Genomic DNA, 19223 nt, shown 5'->3' with positions numbered 1-19223 from the left:
GCGGCATCTTTTCATCTGGATGACGCAGGTTATGAGACCCCTCACTTTGAAACGTCGTCTTAAATGCTCTAAATGCTTCTTCACCAATGAAAATTCCTTTAATTTTCTTTCAATTTGAAGACCAAATTTAACTTAACTAGGGTAAAAAAAAAGAGAACAGAAATATAATCTTTGAGTTGTTCATATAAATGAAACATTTATTCAGACACTTGATAGATGATCAATTGTGAATAATCAATTCCATAGATCCTCATGACTTACTGGCATGCATTGCTTTTTTTATGTACATCATGGGAGGTTTACTTTCAAGGAGGTATTAACCAGGTTTCCTATCAAGTAATAGGTAGGTGTTAGGGGGTGTAAATCTGATAATTGAAACCGACTGAGGACAAAAAGCTTCTATTCGGTATCATATGACTAACTTGAATATCTGTGTTTTATTAATTATATTCATTTATCTGTAACTACATCCAGAATTATGTATTTATATCAAACTTTTTCATGTATTCTTTTTTGTACAGAAAAATAATTTTTAAAGTTTAAATAAATATCCTTGTAGATAGTTATTGTAGGTTATTTAAATATTTCTACACCATTGAAAATATTCTAAAAAAATTTACGGTGTTAAACTTCATAATTATAGTATTAACACCTTCCCATAAACGGACAACTCTCATAAACGGACAATTTTTTCGATCCCAAGAATGTCCACTTAACCGAGACTTAATAACACTTGTACTAAAATTCAAAAATTTTAAATTAGGATCTTTGATAAATCGTTTGTCTCCCTTCGATTCTTAGTTTAAAATTTTATTTTATTTAGCAAACAAGGCATGCAATATTCACTAAAAAGAGTATTACAATAATAAATGAATGAGTATTTCAATATTAAGAAATTTTTTATATCCTTGATAATAAAATTTAAAATTGCTATTTATTTGTTATATTTTTACATTATTATTAACATTTACTGACTGTTAAATAGTCTTAACTAAATAGTCTTAACTTTCCATGCAGGAAGCAAGAAGCTGAATGGACAATACTCACAGCTGCTAAATTAATAGCTCCTGTTATTGCAGATTCTTTTGCTGCTGGATATGAGTGGTCAGTTTTATTACCTACTTATGATTTACATTTTTATTACTATCAAAGTCATCAATCTGAACATGCTAAATCAATCAATATCCTGTTTTTCAACCATTTTTTTTTTTTAAATTTTGTTTCTGCATATTATATTCTTTTGTTATATTATATTCTGATTGAAAATATTAAATTTTAAAAAATATAATTTTATTACATGCATGTAAATGTTAGATAAAAATGTTAATTTAAGGTAATTACTTAAATGCATTAATTTGTGAGAAATATATATTTAATCTTTGTTTTAACTATTTAGGAAGTTTACATGTAGTTAGGTATCAATATATTTTTTTAACCATTTTTTTGTTATATTTTATTTTTGCATATTATATTCTTTTGTTATATTATATTCTGATTAAAAATATTAAATTTTAAAAAATATAATTTTATTACATGCACGTAAATGTTAGATAAAAATGTTAATTTAAGGTAATTACTGAAATGCATTAATTTGAATTGTTGTTCATTTACGTTGCACTAGAGCCACACAATGGGCTGTTGGCGACAGTCTGGGAAACATCCCTGAGGATAATCCAAAGATATGCCATCCCAATTTTGATCCTTTGCTGAGGGGATGGCACCCCCGCTTCGGTAGCCCGATGACTTAAACACGAAGTCGAGTGCTTTACGGTAGAACAGTTTAACGAGGACCAATGCCGCAACACCCTCGGTCCCTACGCAGACTGATCCAAGTGGTCACTCACCCGCACACTGACCACAGCCAGTGATGCTTGACTTCGGTGATCTGCTGGGAACCGTGCCTTAACAATCAGTCCGCTGCGGGACGCATTAATTTGTTAGAAATATATATTTAATCTTTGTTTTAACTATTTAGGAAGTTTACATGTAGTTAGGTATTAGTTAAATAATGTAATATGTATATAGATAATATGAAATAAAATTTAATGGGGTTTGCAGCAACTATGTATTAGCTCAATTTTAATTACAATTTTAACTACATACTTAATGAAGTAGCTCAGGACAGTAACAAAATTATTCTTTTTACTGCAAACTCTTGAATTAGATCATATGTTCAGTTTATTTATAAATATATTTCTACTTTTATTACATCAGATGCTCTATATAATAAGATTAATTTATCATGCAATGGCACTTTTTTTCTAGGTGTGTTGATCAAATAAAATTGTCTCCTTATGCAGACCTAGCAAACGACTTGGAAATCAATAAAGCTGTCACATACTTACGAAAAAGAGAATTTTCCCAGGTACATTAAGTATCAAGTTCATTCCAATGTGGTGATTATAAATTATTTTTTTTACATATTTATTAAATTGGTTGCTGTTGGGTACATTAAAGTTATTCATATTTTAAGGACACAAAAATATAAAAAATAACAGGAATGTTATTCATCTGGGTAAATTAATAGCCCATAAAAAATCTTTTAAATATTTTCTTGTTTGTTTCTAAAAATTTAGCAAAAGTAGTATTATAGCTATGAAAATCAAATTCAAATTTATGAAAATTAAATCCAAATTTCAAAAGAGAACAGGATAAAACAAAATTAAACAAAAACATACTCTTGTTTTAAAAAATTTTTTCCCCAAATAGGTCATATTGAATAATATTAAATAGATATTTTTCTTTTATATTTTCATTTTCAAAGTGTATGACTTTTGATTTGAGTCAATCTAAAATAAAAAAGCACTATGTTAAACATTTTCTAAGGTAGAAAATTTATATTTTGTGATTTCATAATCGATTAAAAAAGGATAAATCTGATTACTGAATACAAAATGTATATATTGACAAATAATATATAATCTGAGTATTTGATTATTCAAAGTAAGTTTAGCCACAACTACTTCAGATAATCGATATCTTACTATATTAATAAGAAATTTTTTTAAAAAAATCTATGCGTTCATTAAACAAAATTATTTATTACGTGGCTATATCTTGGATTTTATTTTATTTTATAACCAGAGTTGAACAGCTGACCCATATCTAAGTTTACAACTATCAATCTTCAAGTCCATAGCTTTATAATTTTGAATATAACCCTGAAAACAAGGGAACTCTTGGATCAAACATTAGGATTAACTATCCTTCATGGAGGACTTTTTGAGGGAACTAAAACGCAGTGTTACACTGAAAAGAAAACCTCCCCTCAGTTAGCACGACGACAAGGGGATTCTAGCCCATGATTCATCTACCACTGAGGATATTTTACATCAGCACTGTGGTCAGTGCGGGAACAGAATTCGTATCAACTAGCCGCTGCTGGGATTTCAACCGGAATTTCACCTCATCGAGAGGCAAATACTCTATCCAAGCCACCACTGCTCCTATATTTGGGGAAATCAAGCGAGACTTCATTTCTAAAATTTCAAATATGGGTTTCCTAAAGTCAATGCATGTGGTAGCCCAAGATGCAGTGATAAGATATTAAAGGTGGTGTTGAAAGTTAAATTTATGCATAATGATCTTAATAAAGTTTTTGATATTTTTTTTTAAAAAAATGAATATCTTATTTTAAGTGCTAAGGTAACAAGTACATTCTTTTATTAACTTCTTATCTGTAACATTTGCTGTTACAAACAAAAAATAATGCTCACAAAATAATTATGAAGGTGAAATATGAGTGCCTGTATTAAGTTTTATTATTCATTTTGAATTAATTTCACATGAGAAAGTAGAATTTATTTGCAGAGTACATCAAAATGAATATCCCAATTTCATAGGTTTACTACACAACATGTAATAAATGTACTCGTTGAAAGTATGCATGCATGCAAGCAAAGGTGATATAAGTAAGTTTTGAATAGATGCCAAGAGATGACTCTGGAAGATCAATCATCATTGTTTCTGCGAAAATGAAGCAACTGAAGTGCAGACTCTCCAGAATAACATGTTATCTCAATGGTGGATTGGTCGCATATCAGCTACAAAAAATGCACTCTTGCCTTGGCCACCAAGATTCCCAGATACAGAACCTCGCAATTTTTTCCTGTTGGGGTTCGTAAAAGATAGTGTGTATATGCCTCTAGGTCCAACAAACATGACTGATTCGAAAGCCACTATCACAGCTGCTATTGCCAACATCTATATAGACATGCCAAACAAAGTTTAGCAAGAATAACATTTCAGACTTGATGTATGCCATATAACAAAAAGAGTACATATTGAACATTTGTAAGGAGTCCATTCAAAACTAGTTTATGTATAAATATGCTTCTGTGTGCATATATTTTTAATGAATATATTTATTAAATTTTATAGTGCATTGATTAAATAGGGACATTCATTTCTATTTACCTTGTGATAGCAAAAAGCTGCTGCCTTGTGATTTGATTAATCATTTCATTTTTAGAAAAAAAATTTCCACTTACGTATCTTTTACGTTGTGTATATCTATAGATATCTATCAATCAGTTATATTGTCTTATTAAGTGTGTTTAATGTATACTTTCTGGATACATTTTAGTTTAATAATTTATTTTTTGGTTTTAAAACATTTTTCCTCTTATAATTCAGGCAATTGAAACTTTAAAAGGTTTTGAAAGAAAAGAAACAAAGGTTGCTAGCACTGCCGCTACCAATTTGGCTTTCTTATATTATTTGGTGAGTTAATTTTTTTTTTCTTTTAGTAAAATTATTTTTCATATTAGTATAATGTTTTTTTCAAAGCTACATCATGACATGAATCATGTATTTTGATTAATAATTTTTCCAAATTTTTTATATCTTAAAAAAAATATTTCTCACAGAATTACTATAGGTAGCTTCCATACTCTGATTCCATTTTAAAAATTTTGTTTTCCTTTTTATGTGAAACTATATTTTAAATTTTTGACTAAAACAATATTATAAACTTGATATTTTCAATGTTAAAAAGTAAATTTGATTTTTATAATATTATATAAATTACATTATAAAATTAAAAGGCTGGTTTTATCAACATTGTTATCAAAAATGGCCAATTTCATTATAAACCACTGATAGAAAATATTAATATGTTTATAATTATTTGTGTCTCAATTAAAAAGTCATATATTTATTTCAATTTTGTTTAAATATTTAAAACCAAATTATAAAAGTATTTAAGTAGAAATGGTAATTGCTTGCAGCATATATTATAAAAATTATTGCATTAAAATGTACGGAAAATGTTAATTGTTTTGACCAGAAATATGAAACTTTTATTTTGCAAATATATTTAAGCAAAACATATTAACATTTTTTATTCAATATTTTTAAAATAATAAAATTATTGTATACATATTCATTTCTGATTTTTGTATTCCAGCAAGGAGATATCTCACAAGCTGAAAAATGTGCAGATCAAGCTGTAATAGCTGACAGATATAATGCTGGAGGTGAGTGTTATTCATTTTGATTTTATTTTTCATGTTATAATACATTTAAATGTTTAGAGTATTTTCAATATCTTTTTTATATTCGTTCTAATATCTTTTTTATATTATTATATTTATTATTTTCAATATTCTTTATAGATATAAAAATGTTTTTCTTTTTGTGAAATTTAAGAATTTTTTTTTAAAATACATATATAGCCTGAAGTAAAAGGAAAAAAATAACAGATTTGTTTTAAAAAAATTATAACTTAGTTATTTTTTGAAAAAGTTATATTGTTTTTTTTTTTTCATTAAAGTAATAACATAACTTTGTAAAACTTGTTAAAACCAGTATAACTTTATTCAAAACTNTATATATATATATATATATATATATGTTTAACATCAATTCTATAGCAATGATACTTTTTAAAGAAACAGAAAATAATTTTTAATTTTTTAAAAAAGTAACTTTTTATTTTTATGAAAATTCATATTGTTTCTTTTATTTATAATTTGATACGTCACTTGTATATAAATACTATATTTATTATCCGCACCCAAAACAATTTAAATGATAATAACCTTTATTTAATAGACCATAAAAAACTGTGATTTAAGAACTATTTATAACAATTATCTATATCACAAACTATTAAGACATATAAGGGTTCATTTAAATAGCTATATACAATTTTAAATGTAATATTTATTCAACAAAATTTTAATTATTTTGTTTTCAATGCTTAGCAATATCTTGCAAACCTTTGTACTTTTTTATTTATTTATCTAAGCTTTGGTGAATAAAGGCAATTGCTGCATGGATAAAAAGGAATATGATAAAGCCATAGAATTTTATAAAGAAGCTCTTTCCAATGAAGCAAGTTGTGTTGAAGCTCTGTATAATTTAGGTATGCTCACATTTTAAGCTTGAATGTTCAATATTTATATACATTATTTTATTGTAACTTATTTATCATGAGCTTAGTATGAACTTTACAAAGGCATATTTAAATGCATTATTTTAACTGATTTGTTAGCCTATAACATAGGTTAACATAGGAACTTACTGTCTCTTGAACATGTTAATTTTATTTTAGCAATTTATTGATGATAATCAGATCGGATTTCACAAGACAATATCCTTTGAAACAAAGGCAACAATTATTGCTATGTTTGTAATTGTAATATGTGTTTACGTTTACAATACATATTAGTTCAAATTATGTTTTAAGTTTCACAGTGTTTTGTAAATTGATTTATGTGATCTTGATTTATTTATATAATTTTAAATAGAAATTAATTTTTAAGGTTTATGTTATAAGCAAGTCAGCAATGCTGAGGATTCTTTGGAATCTTTCTACAAGCTTCATGGCATTGTGCGAAATCATCCATTGGTGATATATCAAATAGCAAGCTTGTATCCTTTTTTTTATATACAAACATAGAGAGGAACTTTAAAATTAGAAGGCAATGACCTGATAGTTATTTTGTAATGCAGTAACTAATATTAATTCCCTGCAATTAAATAGAATTATTTTTCATTATTATCCATTGTATTAGTTCTTGTTAAATTAAGAATAAATTAGCAGTTTCAAAAAAGAAGTGCAAATTTCTATTTAAGTCAAAAGTACCAAATCAAACTAAAAAGATAAATAAATAAACTATAACTATATAAAGATATATAACAGGGGTTTCCAACTTACATGAGGCCAGGGCCGCAATTAAAAACACCTGTCAAATGGCGGGCCGTAACTTTATCAAAATTTTATCTATGACTCTTTTATGTTTGAAGGAACATTGAATATTATTATAAGATTTTTATCAAGTTGTACAAAACAAATGTATTGAATTAAAAATTAAAATTAGAAGTAGATTTAAGTAAAATACAAGATTTTTGTGTTTGAATAAATATTTTCTTGGATGCAAAACCTGAGAAAAAAATTTTTTTTGCACCGTTGGTATGTTAAATTTCACAGAAACGTAGAAATTAGGGGTTTTTTTAACGAAAGAAAAGTATTTAAGCCGCTATAGATTTTTTGCGAAAATTGTCCGCAAAAAATGACAACTAATATATTTTAGTTTGCGGGCCGCCAGTTGGTAACCACTAATATATAACATAATAAACACATAATATGAAGAAATAACTATATTTAAGCACTATTTTTATCACAGTCGATGGTGTTTTATAGTATTATTAGTATTGGACAGTTTAAAATCATGTGGTTCATAATTAATGCGTAAAAGGCAGAATGATGTAAGAGTTGTACTCCGTGAAATGATGACCAATCTACACTGACTTTCTTTTAAGTTTATTATAGTCGTCATTTAAACAAATTAACAAACATCACTGTTTATAAGAAGATATCTGATTTTTTTCAATCAAAGGAAATAGATTAAATCTTTTAAAAAGAAATTTATTGTATTGAATAAATGAAATTTGCCAAACAATAAAGTAACATTTACATGAAGTTAAAAAAATAATTTTAAATTCAATTTTATAAGTACCAAAACTAATTTGGAAGCAAATTGTTTAAATTTAAATTGTAATTTGAACTACTGTATGTGGCATTCATGACAATAAAAATTTATAAAATGAAATTCAATTACTTAATAACAAATTGTTTTAATGCTTGTAATTGTATCATTGCATTATTCATTTTTTTAAATGAAGTGTAATAAGTGTTATGAGCTTTTATAGGCTATTTACTTAATTATACAAGTTAATTTAAAATGTGGAAAAAAGAAAATATATTTGGGATTGCTGTAATTCCATTATTTTGATAAATCAAATCTACAGTTAAACATTAGTTATTCAAGTTACTATAGATGTTCTATGAATTCCCTTCCTGTGATATTGCAAATATCTGTGCAGTATTTGTATTGCAGTAACTGCCAGTATTCATTGTTTTTGATTCCAGCACTTGAGTTATCCTCTACTTCATTTCCTATAAACCCTGAACTAATTGTTTTTATGCATGCAACTTGTTTCTTGAAACAGTTTCTCCCACTGTTTGATGTAGCGATGGAAGTTCCTTACCAAGTTTAGTACAGAAATATCTTTGAACTGTGAAAAGCTTCAATGTTTTGGCATATTCCGAAACATTGTACTCATAGTACATATCCCAAATTTATGAAAGGGAGACAGAAAATTCATTAATTATGAGTTTTCATGTAAAATATTATGTTTAAAAGTACAGGTAATAAAAATCAAAAGTTGTTAAAATTTCAAGGTTCGATTTCCCAAGTTAAAAAAAAGATAAGCAACACACTTAAAATCGTCTCTTATACTTCTTTAATATGGAATAAATGGTCAATTAAAATGTCCTTTTCTAAAGTTTTTAGAAATTGTTTTGTAGGAAATATGGAAACGGTAACACAACATGGCAGATAGAAATATAAAAACATTGTGACCAACTAAAGTCAAAAAATGAGAGAAAAATTTAATATTTCTAAAAACTATTCCAATTGAAATATTTTGCTGCACCAAGTTTTTCAATATATTTTAAGAAAAAGTTACGAGTTCAAAAATTTTTTTCGTAATAGATTACTGTAAATGTATTAAATTAAGAGTCATAAATGATTAGTATCCCCATTGTTTAAAGACTTTTATGAGAAATCTGAAGTTCTTAACTTAAATTTAGATATGAACAATTAGAAGATATTGATCAAGCGCTGGAATGGTAATATGGAAGACTGATTGTTTATGTATTTTAAAGCATTTCACATTGAAAATAAAATGCTTATTATTTATTTATCAATGATATATCTTCCAATTTTTTATTTTTTTTTTAATAACCAGGTATCAACAAGTCATTACATTAGTGCCTACAGATCCATATCTTTTAGGGAAAATTGGTGACATGTTTGAATCTGAAGGTGACAAACAGCAGGCTTTCCAGTATCATTCTGATGTAAGTGTTAAATAAAACACAAGTAAAGGATATTTTCTCTCATAATTTAGAAAGTAAATTAAAAACAGATTGGTCTCTTTCTCTACCATGGCGTGTCTGATCGGTCTGTTTTCTCCGAGTCTATCTCAGTGATTCGGAATCCACTATAATGTAATGTTCCTGACCGTTTCAGAGCAGGTGAATACGGTGTCTTATAGGTCTCTCCAAAAAGTTTCTCTCCTACCTGAATGATTGATGGAGTAGGTGGAGAATCTCAATTGAAAAAGGACACCTGTTTACGGAGGTCATTACTCGCCAAATCTTTATAACGCCTAAGACGATAAAGGGTCTCATATGGAAAACCGATTTACCTCGATTTTGAGCGACATAGTTTATTAATTCTTCGTTTAGTGAGAGATGAAATTTTTCGGAGTCGCAAGGGATTTTTAGCGAGAAAAGCTTTCTTATTTTCTTATGAAAAGGGATAAATCAGTAAATAAAGAAATTTAAATCCACAAAAATTATTCAAAGATTTTAAAAATAATTTTATAAAAAATTTGTATCATCTGCAATTTAAGATGCAAGCTTTAAAATACTTTGTTCGTTCAGTTCTTGTAAAATTATTTTCTCGACAACTCTATCTCTTTTACAAAATAATAATCTTATCTTCACTCTATAAAATTGAGTTAAAACGACGTTTCTGAGTATTTTTCTCGTGGGTACCGTTCGAATGAGGAGGGGGGGGGGACTCCAATGCTAACTTTTTTAAGATTATATATACATATTGTGTGTTTTCGTGCTTTTTTTATACTTAAATTTAAGAGCATATAGCATTGCATTATCCGATTGAAAATGCTAATCAAACTATTGCATTTGCTTTTTTCTTCTTTTTTTTTGAAACCTTAAAATTATAGAAAAAAAATCCATATTTCAATGTTTCACAGTGATAGCTATGTATGGAATTCAAGTGAAGACGCTACCGTTCTTAAAGGTGCTTTATGAATGGTAGCATGGTATTACCATAAAGATGCTTTATGATTCTTACTATGTAAAAATTTAAAAAACTCATAAACATTAAAGGACTTGATGAAAAAAATTTTTTTACAAAATAATAATAAAAAAAAGATTAAAAAAATTAAATATTTTTCTAAAAAGATATTCGTGGCACTTAAGTTTTATAAAAAAGATGCTTTCGTTGCTGTTGGTTCATTTCTCGTCGTCGTAAAGTGTAGGCGAAAAATTACAAAGGTAGCATATTAATAATCTTTTGACGCAGATTGGAGACTGGTGTTATTTTTTCTGATTTCTCAGTTCTGACATATGAACATGACATATGAATTTAATTTAGTTCTTTATTTCACAAGTCTGTATCACGGCTTAGATATCAATACATAGAAATAGTTTCAATCATAATCACATAAAATTCTGAAATTTTTTTTTAAAATTTCTAATTATGTTTTTAGCGTGCAATTTCCATATTATGTTAAATTCTTATATGTGTTGCATTTTCAAACCTCATTGATGCAGATGATAAATTACATAGTTTAAAATTATTAATCATAATAATAATAGCATGATGATCGATTTCGTTAAATTTAATTGACGTAATAATTATACTCAATGAAAAAATTAGATTTGAGCTACAATTTAAAAAAATCTTAAAGATTATAAATATTTCTTTAATGTGATTGTTAATAACGGCTTCCAATGTTAAGAAAAAAATTTCTGATAATTGGAATTTTATTTAATTCTGTAGTTTATTTAAAATTGCAGAAACACTACATAAATCCATTTCAATTCGCTAGACAAGATAAGCTATTCATGAAATGGTGGTTAGTCAAAGTAAATATCTTTCGCTTCTTTCATTTTTAGAAAATTTTCCCTCTGATGGCTAAAACTTCAATCTCACCCTTGCTGAGAGGAAAAATCCTTCTTCATNCTCACTCTTACGAAGAGGAAAAATCCTTCTTCATACCTGACAAAATAGTGACCTTTTTATAAGAAAAGCGCCAAGAGAAAATAGCTACATCATGCCAGGAGAATATTAAGCCAAGCTGATTCTAGGGGGGACAATGAGACACACCTGAAAGCAATTACCCTTATCTTGACAGCTGAAGTTTTGGCGAGATCTACAATGAACCAATGAAGGTTAGGTTAATGAACCCATGGTGAATACTGCCACCATATGCTTTCCAATTCAAGCTTGTGGTAGTTTAGTTTTTGCATGGGCTAGTATTGTATTAACAACTTTATGGAGGATAAGTTCTGGGCTGTCCCTAATTGCTAACTTGCATTATAGTAGAAAAGAAAAATATAATGGTGAGGTAGTTTTTAATTTTTTTAGTGATCTTATAATGGTTTAAAGCTTTGTGACTCTTAACTTCCATACATAATATATATAGTCCACACTTAACAGTGATGGACTTCGTCATGTAAATTTGTTTTCTCAACACTCAGAAATGAACTTTTATGTCAGAAGTTTTAATGAGATATAACACATTTTTAAGCATAAAAAGATTTGAAAGAAATAATATATTAATTGTGTGTCCAAAACTGCAAACACATAAGATTATTTATCAATATAAAGTACACTTTGGCTTAGTCTTAAATTGAATTCTATACCCCATATATAAAGGCAATTTTTTTTTATTTAGTTTTTAATTCTTTCCATTGTTTCTGTAGTATATTTTTATGACTTCAATCAAGATTTGCTATTTAAATGTAAGTCATTTATAATCATGCATTTTTAAAAGCATATGTTAAGTTTATTTTTCGTTTAGTCTTATAGGTATTTCCCTTCAAATATGGAAATAATTCAAAAGCTTGGATCCTATTATATAGAGTCACAGATGTTTGAGGAAGCAATAAAATTTTTTGAAAGAGCAGCTATTATTCAGTATGTTATTTTTGCATTTAAATCTGTTAACAATTTCATCTTTTATAAAGAATTTATTCCAACCTGCATATCAAAATCTAATGTATCCCTGTAAAAATTCATGTTTTTTTAAAACTTTTATCTGTTGTGAAAATTAGGACTTAATAATGTTGTTACCATGATTTTATTAATCATGAGCATCATGTCAAAAACATGATTAGAAAAAAGTTTTTTTTTCATACTGATACTTGCATAATGTGTTTAAAAACCTTGAGGTTTTGTTAATAGTAAATGGTGAACCAGATAAGTACTTTTTACAATAAAATTTTACATTTGAAGCTTAATATTCTTGATTTAAAAAATATAAAAACTATGTTTTTTTTTACATTATTATTTTTTTAAGATTTTCAATTAAATTATTATTAATTATAGTTCTATATACGTAATAATTTAATTAAATATTTTTTTATAATTTAATTACTATTAAATATTATTTAAACTTTATTCAGTTATTATTCCTTATGACTATTTAAGTAAATGTGTTGTGCATCTACTTGGATAAGTACAATGTGCACATATGCCTGTCGTTTAGTGGTTGAATATTAATACAGACTTGTGAACTTTTAATCGTTCCAAAATGAATACTCCAAGTGGTAGTGAAAAGATAATTGAAAATAAAATTGCAGATAAAAATAATAATATTAATTTGCGAGGACCTAAATGTACTATCGTTAAGATAATTTGATTTTATATATATGACTTATTGATTTATGTCTAGTGGCACTTAAAATGATTTTAAGTTAATTTAAAAATTCAATAATTAAAAAGAAATTTATAAATTGTATTACCACTTTAAATATAAAAATGAAATCTTAAATATTTTGTGATGGTTGACACATCTGTGAAAAATATATATAATTACTCAAGTACAGTCCGCAAAAAAAAAACGAATCACCCTGAATAACATTCGTTCTAATGATCGGATTTTCACGAACTAAGTGTCAATCTTAATAGTTCCTGGGGGTGACCTCANTATATAATTACTCAAGTACATGTGTACAAATATTACTTGATGAGCCATATCTTTTTATTGAATAATTCAAACTAAAACTGATTACATAACCAAGAAAGCAACCTGTTCTCAATACAAATACAGATTTGACATTTAAAGAGTTAACAATTTTTTTACATATTTATTCAAAAATAAAATAATTTACAGAAGTATTTACCTTACAATTATTTCATTGACGATTGATATTCTTTTTTGGTATTTATTTAAGGCATTTAAAGAACATATGCTTTCATGCAATAAGAAATAAGTAACAAAAAATTTTGAATAAGAAATATAATGAATCAATTTAAAAATCACCGGAGATAAAATTCAATCAATATACAAAGATACCCACTTATTGATTCTTTGAAAGAAAATAGTTCAAAAATAATTTATTTAATACTGATATGAATACTCTTTTTTGTTCTTTAACGCACCAAGAGTCGATCTGTAGAGCAAAATTGTACTGAATTTCCCTGAAAAGCACTACTTTTCTATTAAATAACATGGGGAATTTGTTATTCTTTTTTTTTAATTAGGAAAAACTGTAGCTAAAAGTTTAAAAAACACTGAGGCTTACTACTTTCTAAAAACTCTTAAAAATGTTTTTTACTCTGGTTCTTTAATTTGTATGCCACCACTGAATATATCATTCCTTGACGTTTTATTTCATTTAATGATGTGTTACGTTATCTCCAACAGACCTAATCAGGTTAAGTGGAAGTTGATGGTTGCAGCTTGCCAGAGAAGAAGTGGGAATTATCAGCAGGCTTTTGAAGAATATAAATCTATCCATCGCAAATTTCCAGATGATGTTGAGTGTAAGTTAGTCTGAAATATTATCTTTATGAAATTTGACTTTGCTCTCTGATTTTAACAAGAAAATTTGCTATCTAAAACATTTTCTCTATTAAGTAACATGGGGAAAAACTGGTTAAAAAAAACATAGAATAGGAACATGATTGTAAATAAAATTTGAGGTTTGTATGGATGGTGTTTTCCACATTAGGGTGCATTTCAAATTCCTTACCACCTATACTGTCGGGTATAGTATATTTGTTACCTGATGTATTATATGTGCTTAAAAAAATAATTGTTATGAGAATTGTCAGTTGAAGATCTGTCACTTTAAGACATACAAATCGTCATTTGAAAAAAAGAATCGTTATAAAACACTTCTTACCTCAGCAACAATTTACTAAATTCGAAATTTAAACCTAAATTATAATTTATATAATGAACCTAATCTCCTTGCTCGAACAATATTCTAACGTTTGATGGTACACTGCTTATTACATGAACGAACAGTAATAAACATTTAAAAATAGGCCAAATCAGAACTGCCAAAAAAGCGAATTATTTCTAAATCTAGCAACTATGTCACCATTTTTAACAATGCATCTATAACAGTGGCTACCAACTGGCAGCCCGCGAAGACTTTTTTTGTGGCCCGTGAACTAAAATATATTAGTTGTGGTTTTTTAGTGAACAATTTTCTTTAAAAAAAATCTATATGAGTTTAAAATACCTTTCTTTCGTTTCTGTGAAATTTAACATACCAACAGTACAAAAAAAATTTATATCTCACGTTTTTCACCCAAGAAAATATTTATTCAAGTACAAAAATAATCATGTATTTTGGTCTTTTTTATTTTGTTTCTTTGTATTTTGTGAATATAGTTTTGCATGTGCTTATCAGAAATTTTCTCAAAGAAATTCTCCCATTTAACTTTTTGAAACCACTCATTTTGGACGAAATTATTTACATTTGTAAATTTTAAAACGCATATAAGAGGGAATGAATATCATTTTTTATTTAAATTCCTTGAATTCAATATAGCATGAGCGGAAAGGGGAAAAAAATTAATTTGCGATGCTCGAGAATTTTTTTTGTTGCTATAATTCCTAATAAGTCGGAAAAAATTTTAATTTATCACAGAATTAAATTTAAAAGAAAAAAAATCTTGCCACTAAGTTTCTGATTAAGAGAAGATTCAAAATGATATGTAACAAGCATTAATTGTAATGCTTGTTATTTTTCTTTTTAATTAAAAAAAATTTTGATAAAGTTGTGACCCGCCATTTGACTACTGTGATTAATTGCGGCACCTGGCCACATGTAAGTTGGAAACCCATGATCTACAAATAACTAATACAAATTTTCATTTCAAACTCACCAGAATTACTTAATATCATTAATATCTTATGAAATACAGCAAATTTGAGCACAGAAATGATATAAACTTTTTTTAATTAAAAACAAAATTATCTGTTTGATAATATCGCCTCATAGAATAAGCTGTATACTTTTTAATGGGAAACAGAACAGGTCAAGAGCTCAAGTTTGTTGTTGTTTACTTTTATATTGAAAACACCATCCATTTAAACTGTTAAAATTTAGTTAATCTATGTTAGTTCATATCTATATTTCTAGCTCTATGTTTATAAGTTTCCATATTGCAAAGAAAAAAATTGTTTCTTTGCAAAAAAAATTTTTGTAATCAATATTATACAAATTTTCGATTTTTTTTTAAAGCTGTAAGAACACATTTAAATTCTATAATGTTGTGAGATCTTTAGAAAATGATTTTAACTATTTCTAAATTTAAATTGCAGTTTAAAAGTATTATACTTTTAGCATTGATTTAAATTACTTTAGTGTTTTGAATTTTTTATTGCTAAAATCCAGGCATCTCATTATATTGTGTATCTAACATGGTATTTTTCTGATATATACATTCGTTTGCATTTAAATTTGTTAATGAGATTTACTGTTGAAACTTCCTATAATGTTCAATATATAAAAGCATAAAACAATAATTATTAAGTAAACATGTATTGTTTAAAATTTTATATTAATTTTTGATTTTACTTTTAGGTTTACAATATTTAGTTCGCTTAAGTACTGATTTAGGATTGAAAGAAGCAGCTGAATATGCCGCAAAATTGAAAAAAGCAGAGAAAGCTAAAGAAGTAAAAACTCAGGTAAAAAAATATGTCTCTGCCAGGCAAAATAATTTAACCTTTCTTAAATCATCTTTGATTTTTGTTAAATATGTTTTATTTCAGAGATCTGCCAGTAGTGGGAGTCGCCCGGGTAGTCGCAGAAGCAGCAGTCGCACATCTCGCGATGGGTCTGCTAGCAGCAGTAAGTTGTTCTTTGTTTTTGATAATAGAAAAGTTATTTATTGCAGTTATTCATTATTGCTTTTTATTTATTAAATATTTTTTAGTTCAAAGTAAGTGAAGGCATTTAATAGCTTCTAAAAACTATAGAAAATAGTTGGTATGCAAACAATGAAAAAACTTCCAAAAATAAAGATGTTAGATGCTATCAGAATTACTGTTTTGCCTGGAGAAATGTGTCTAAAAACTATCCAAAATGGTTTTAAGACTAGCTTTGAAGATGATGAACGAAAGGGTGAAGGCATCAGTAAAGAAGAAGAAACTGTTGACGCTGAAAATGCAGTGTCAGATTTGCCAGAATGGAATGCAATGAAATCTGGATTTAATGTTAACATTGATTTTGAAGATTTTCACAAGTGGATAACTGCCTGGTAACATGTGGAATATTGACAGATGTGGAAATCATAGAAAATGTCAAAGGAATATCTGATGAAGAGGAAGAAGCTGAAGATCATATTGATGAACCAAAAGTGAATGCAAAAGAGGTAGAAAAGCTGTAGAATTCTAATTAACTTTTCTTGAATCCCAGGAAAATGTTGGCTATGAGAAATTTGCGCTCTTTCTAAGCTTAAAAGAATAATCAAAACAAATAAGGTTATACATCAAAAATCTTTGAGAAAATATTTTCAGTGTTAAATGTATGTTAAAAAAATTTGTATGTATGTGATATAATTAATTTAAAGAAATGCCTACTTTTTTCTACTAAAAACAATTAAAGCACGTTTAATAGAATTTCTTAATTTAATTTAATATTTTAATGTACTTGCATAACTCGAAACCTCTTTATCTCAAATTTTTCGCCTTTCCCATGAGATTCGAGATAAACAGGTTCGACTGTATGTTGTTTTTTTTGCATGAAATTGTTTTATTTTTTTTTTGATAAATAGTTTTCTTATTTACTTTCTTTGCTTGTAGATACAAGCATACCTCTTGGTAGCCCTAGGCAATCTCATTCTGGTCATTCTTTAACCGCATCTGCTAAATCTTTGAGCAATGCACAGAAAATATTGGAAGCTGATGAATTAACTCTACCTGAAGATAATCAAAGTGAGCTTTTATTTTTAAGTTATTTCTATAGAATCTAGCTATTAATAGATTACTTCAAAATTAAATGTTTGTAACATTTAAAAATAAGGCAATTTTACGCTATGTACAGTGTGCCAAAGAAAAAAAAAACATGTTACCCTAAATAACTTTTGATCTAATGATTGGATCTTCACACTCTAGGGGGTGACTTTAAATATACCAATTAAGTAGGGCATGCAATAATTTAAGTTACGAAATCAACAGGACACAAAAACGGACTTTCTCTGAATAAACATACCTTTTTATCAAAGGATTCAGATTTCTGACCTCTGAAATATAGGGGGTAGCTGCAATTTGTAAAATGTGGGCGCCATAGTTTGGGCCCCTTAATGTTAATTTTACGTATTTCACCTTATCTCAAGAACTTTTTTTAAGCAAATTGAAAAATATTTTTTTGAAGTCAGAAATCTGAATCCGTTGAGTATGTTTATTTGGAGAAAGGATTTGGAGATTATTCTGATTTCATAACTTAAAATGTCGTCTGCACTAATTAATTAGCATATTTGATGTCCCCTCTCAAATCTTTAAGACAGAGTACTAAAACAGGAAGATCTGATCATTAGATCAAGTTATTCAGGGTGGTCTGTTTTTTTTTTTTTTTTTTTTTTTTTTTTTTTTTTTTTTTNTAAATTGAATTGTTAGCAATTTAAGATTCAGCTAAAATTATCAGATTCAGCTACCTTAGCTGATAGGTAGCTCAGCTACCTATCAGATTCAGTCTTAAATTCCTACACCTTAATTTTTATGTAGAAAAGTAAATAAAAAATATTTTATTTCTATTTGAAAAGAAAACCACTGTATATATATTTTTTCTTTTTATAAAAGAATTCCAATAATAATTTAGATGAAAGACAAAAACTATTTGAAAACTTTGCATATTTTTAAAACAAAGGATCTATCAATAGAGAGATAATATAGAGAATTTTGTTTCAATTATCTGTTTAAAAAAAAATTTTTTTTACAGTGTTGATGTTTTTCTACTTTTCTAAAATTAACTTTCCAAAAAAAAATTAAGCTGAAGTTATGAAAGTTCATAATAGGATACGATTTCCCGATTTATGTCTTAAATTAAAAAAAATCTTTTTCTTTTCCCTTAAGTTTGAATTAAGAGGAATTTTGAAAATTTTATATCTTAAAAAATCATGTCAATTTTGATAGCTTTATTTAAGGATTTTTGGACGAGAAAATGCAAATCAAAATTCATTTTTCATAGTACTGAAACTTGAAATTTTACTTGTGTAGAAAATTTTAACTAACAAGGAGAGTACACAATTTAGGAAATGAACTTTGAAACTTGGTATGCTAATACTGAACCTAAAAGATGTTCACCTCTTAAAATAAAAAAAAGCACATTATGTAGCCAATTCTGAGAAAAAGTATTTGAAAATGTAAGCATAATTTATATGCCAGATAAAATTTACTTCTTTATCGGTGTAATATCCTAGCAGGGGTAATAGTGACAAACTGAAAAATCCTGAAAATTTTGAGCTAAAACTCGATTTTTTATCATATCAATGTATATACTTGATCAATTTATATACTATACATGTTTAATATAACTTTTTGAACCGATTTATAATTAAATTATCTACTAATGAAGAATATCACACATTTATAGTAACAAATTTAAGAAAAAGCTTAATTTTTACAAGAATCGCGATATTGGATATTAAAAT

General features: G+C 27.1%; 1 protein-coding gene across 1 annotated transcript in view; it reads left to right on the top strand.

Moving 5' to 3' along the window:
- The window catches only part of LOC107438448 (intraflagellar transport protein 88-like protein nompB), a 43613-nt gene that overhangs the window by 20740 nt on the left and 3650 nt on the right, over positions 1 to 19223 (top strand). The window contains exons 12-24 of the mRNA XM_043050163.2: positions 1018 to 1104; positions 2266 to 2365; positions 4636 to 4722; positions 5408 to 5477; positions 6251 to 6367; positions 6768 to 6876; positions 9101 to 9139; positions 9259 to 9370; positions 12130 to 12245; positions 13978 to 14096; positions 16154 to 16260; positions 16345 to 16423; positions 17377 to 17508. Of these exons, the coding sequence (XP_042906097.1) occupies positions 1018 to 1104; positions 2266 to 2365; positions 4636 to 4722; positions 5408 to 5477; positions 6251 to 6367; positions 6768 to 6876; positions 9101 to 9139; positions 9259 to 9370; positions 12130 to 12245; positions 13978 to 14096; positions 16154 to 16260; positions 16345 to 16423; positions 17377 to 17508 (1274 nt within the window). The remainder of the gene's footprint in view (positions 1 to 1017; positions 1105 to 2265; positions 2366 to 4635; positions 4723 to 5407; positions 5478 to 6250; positions 6368 to 6767; positions 6877 to 9100; positions 9140 to 9258; positions 9371 to 12129; positions 12246 to 13977; positions 14097 to 16153; positions 16261 to 16344; positions 16424 to 17376; positions 17509 to 19223) is intronic.

Source organism: Parasteatoda tepidariorum, chromosome 9 (genome assembly GCF_043381705.1).
Source record: "Parasteatoda tepidariorum isolate YZ-2023 chromosome 9, CAS_Ptep_4.0, whole genome shotgun sequence".
Classification (NCBI taxonomy): Eukaryota; Metazoa; Arthropoda; class Arachnida; order Araneae; family Theridiidae; genus Parasteatoda; species Parasteatoda tepidariorum.
The sequence above is the reverse complement of the archived record's forward strand: the minus strand, read 5'-3'. Positions and strand labels throughout refer to the sequence as shown.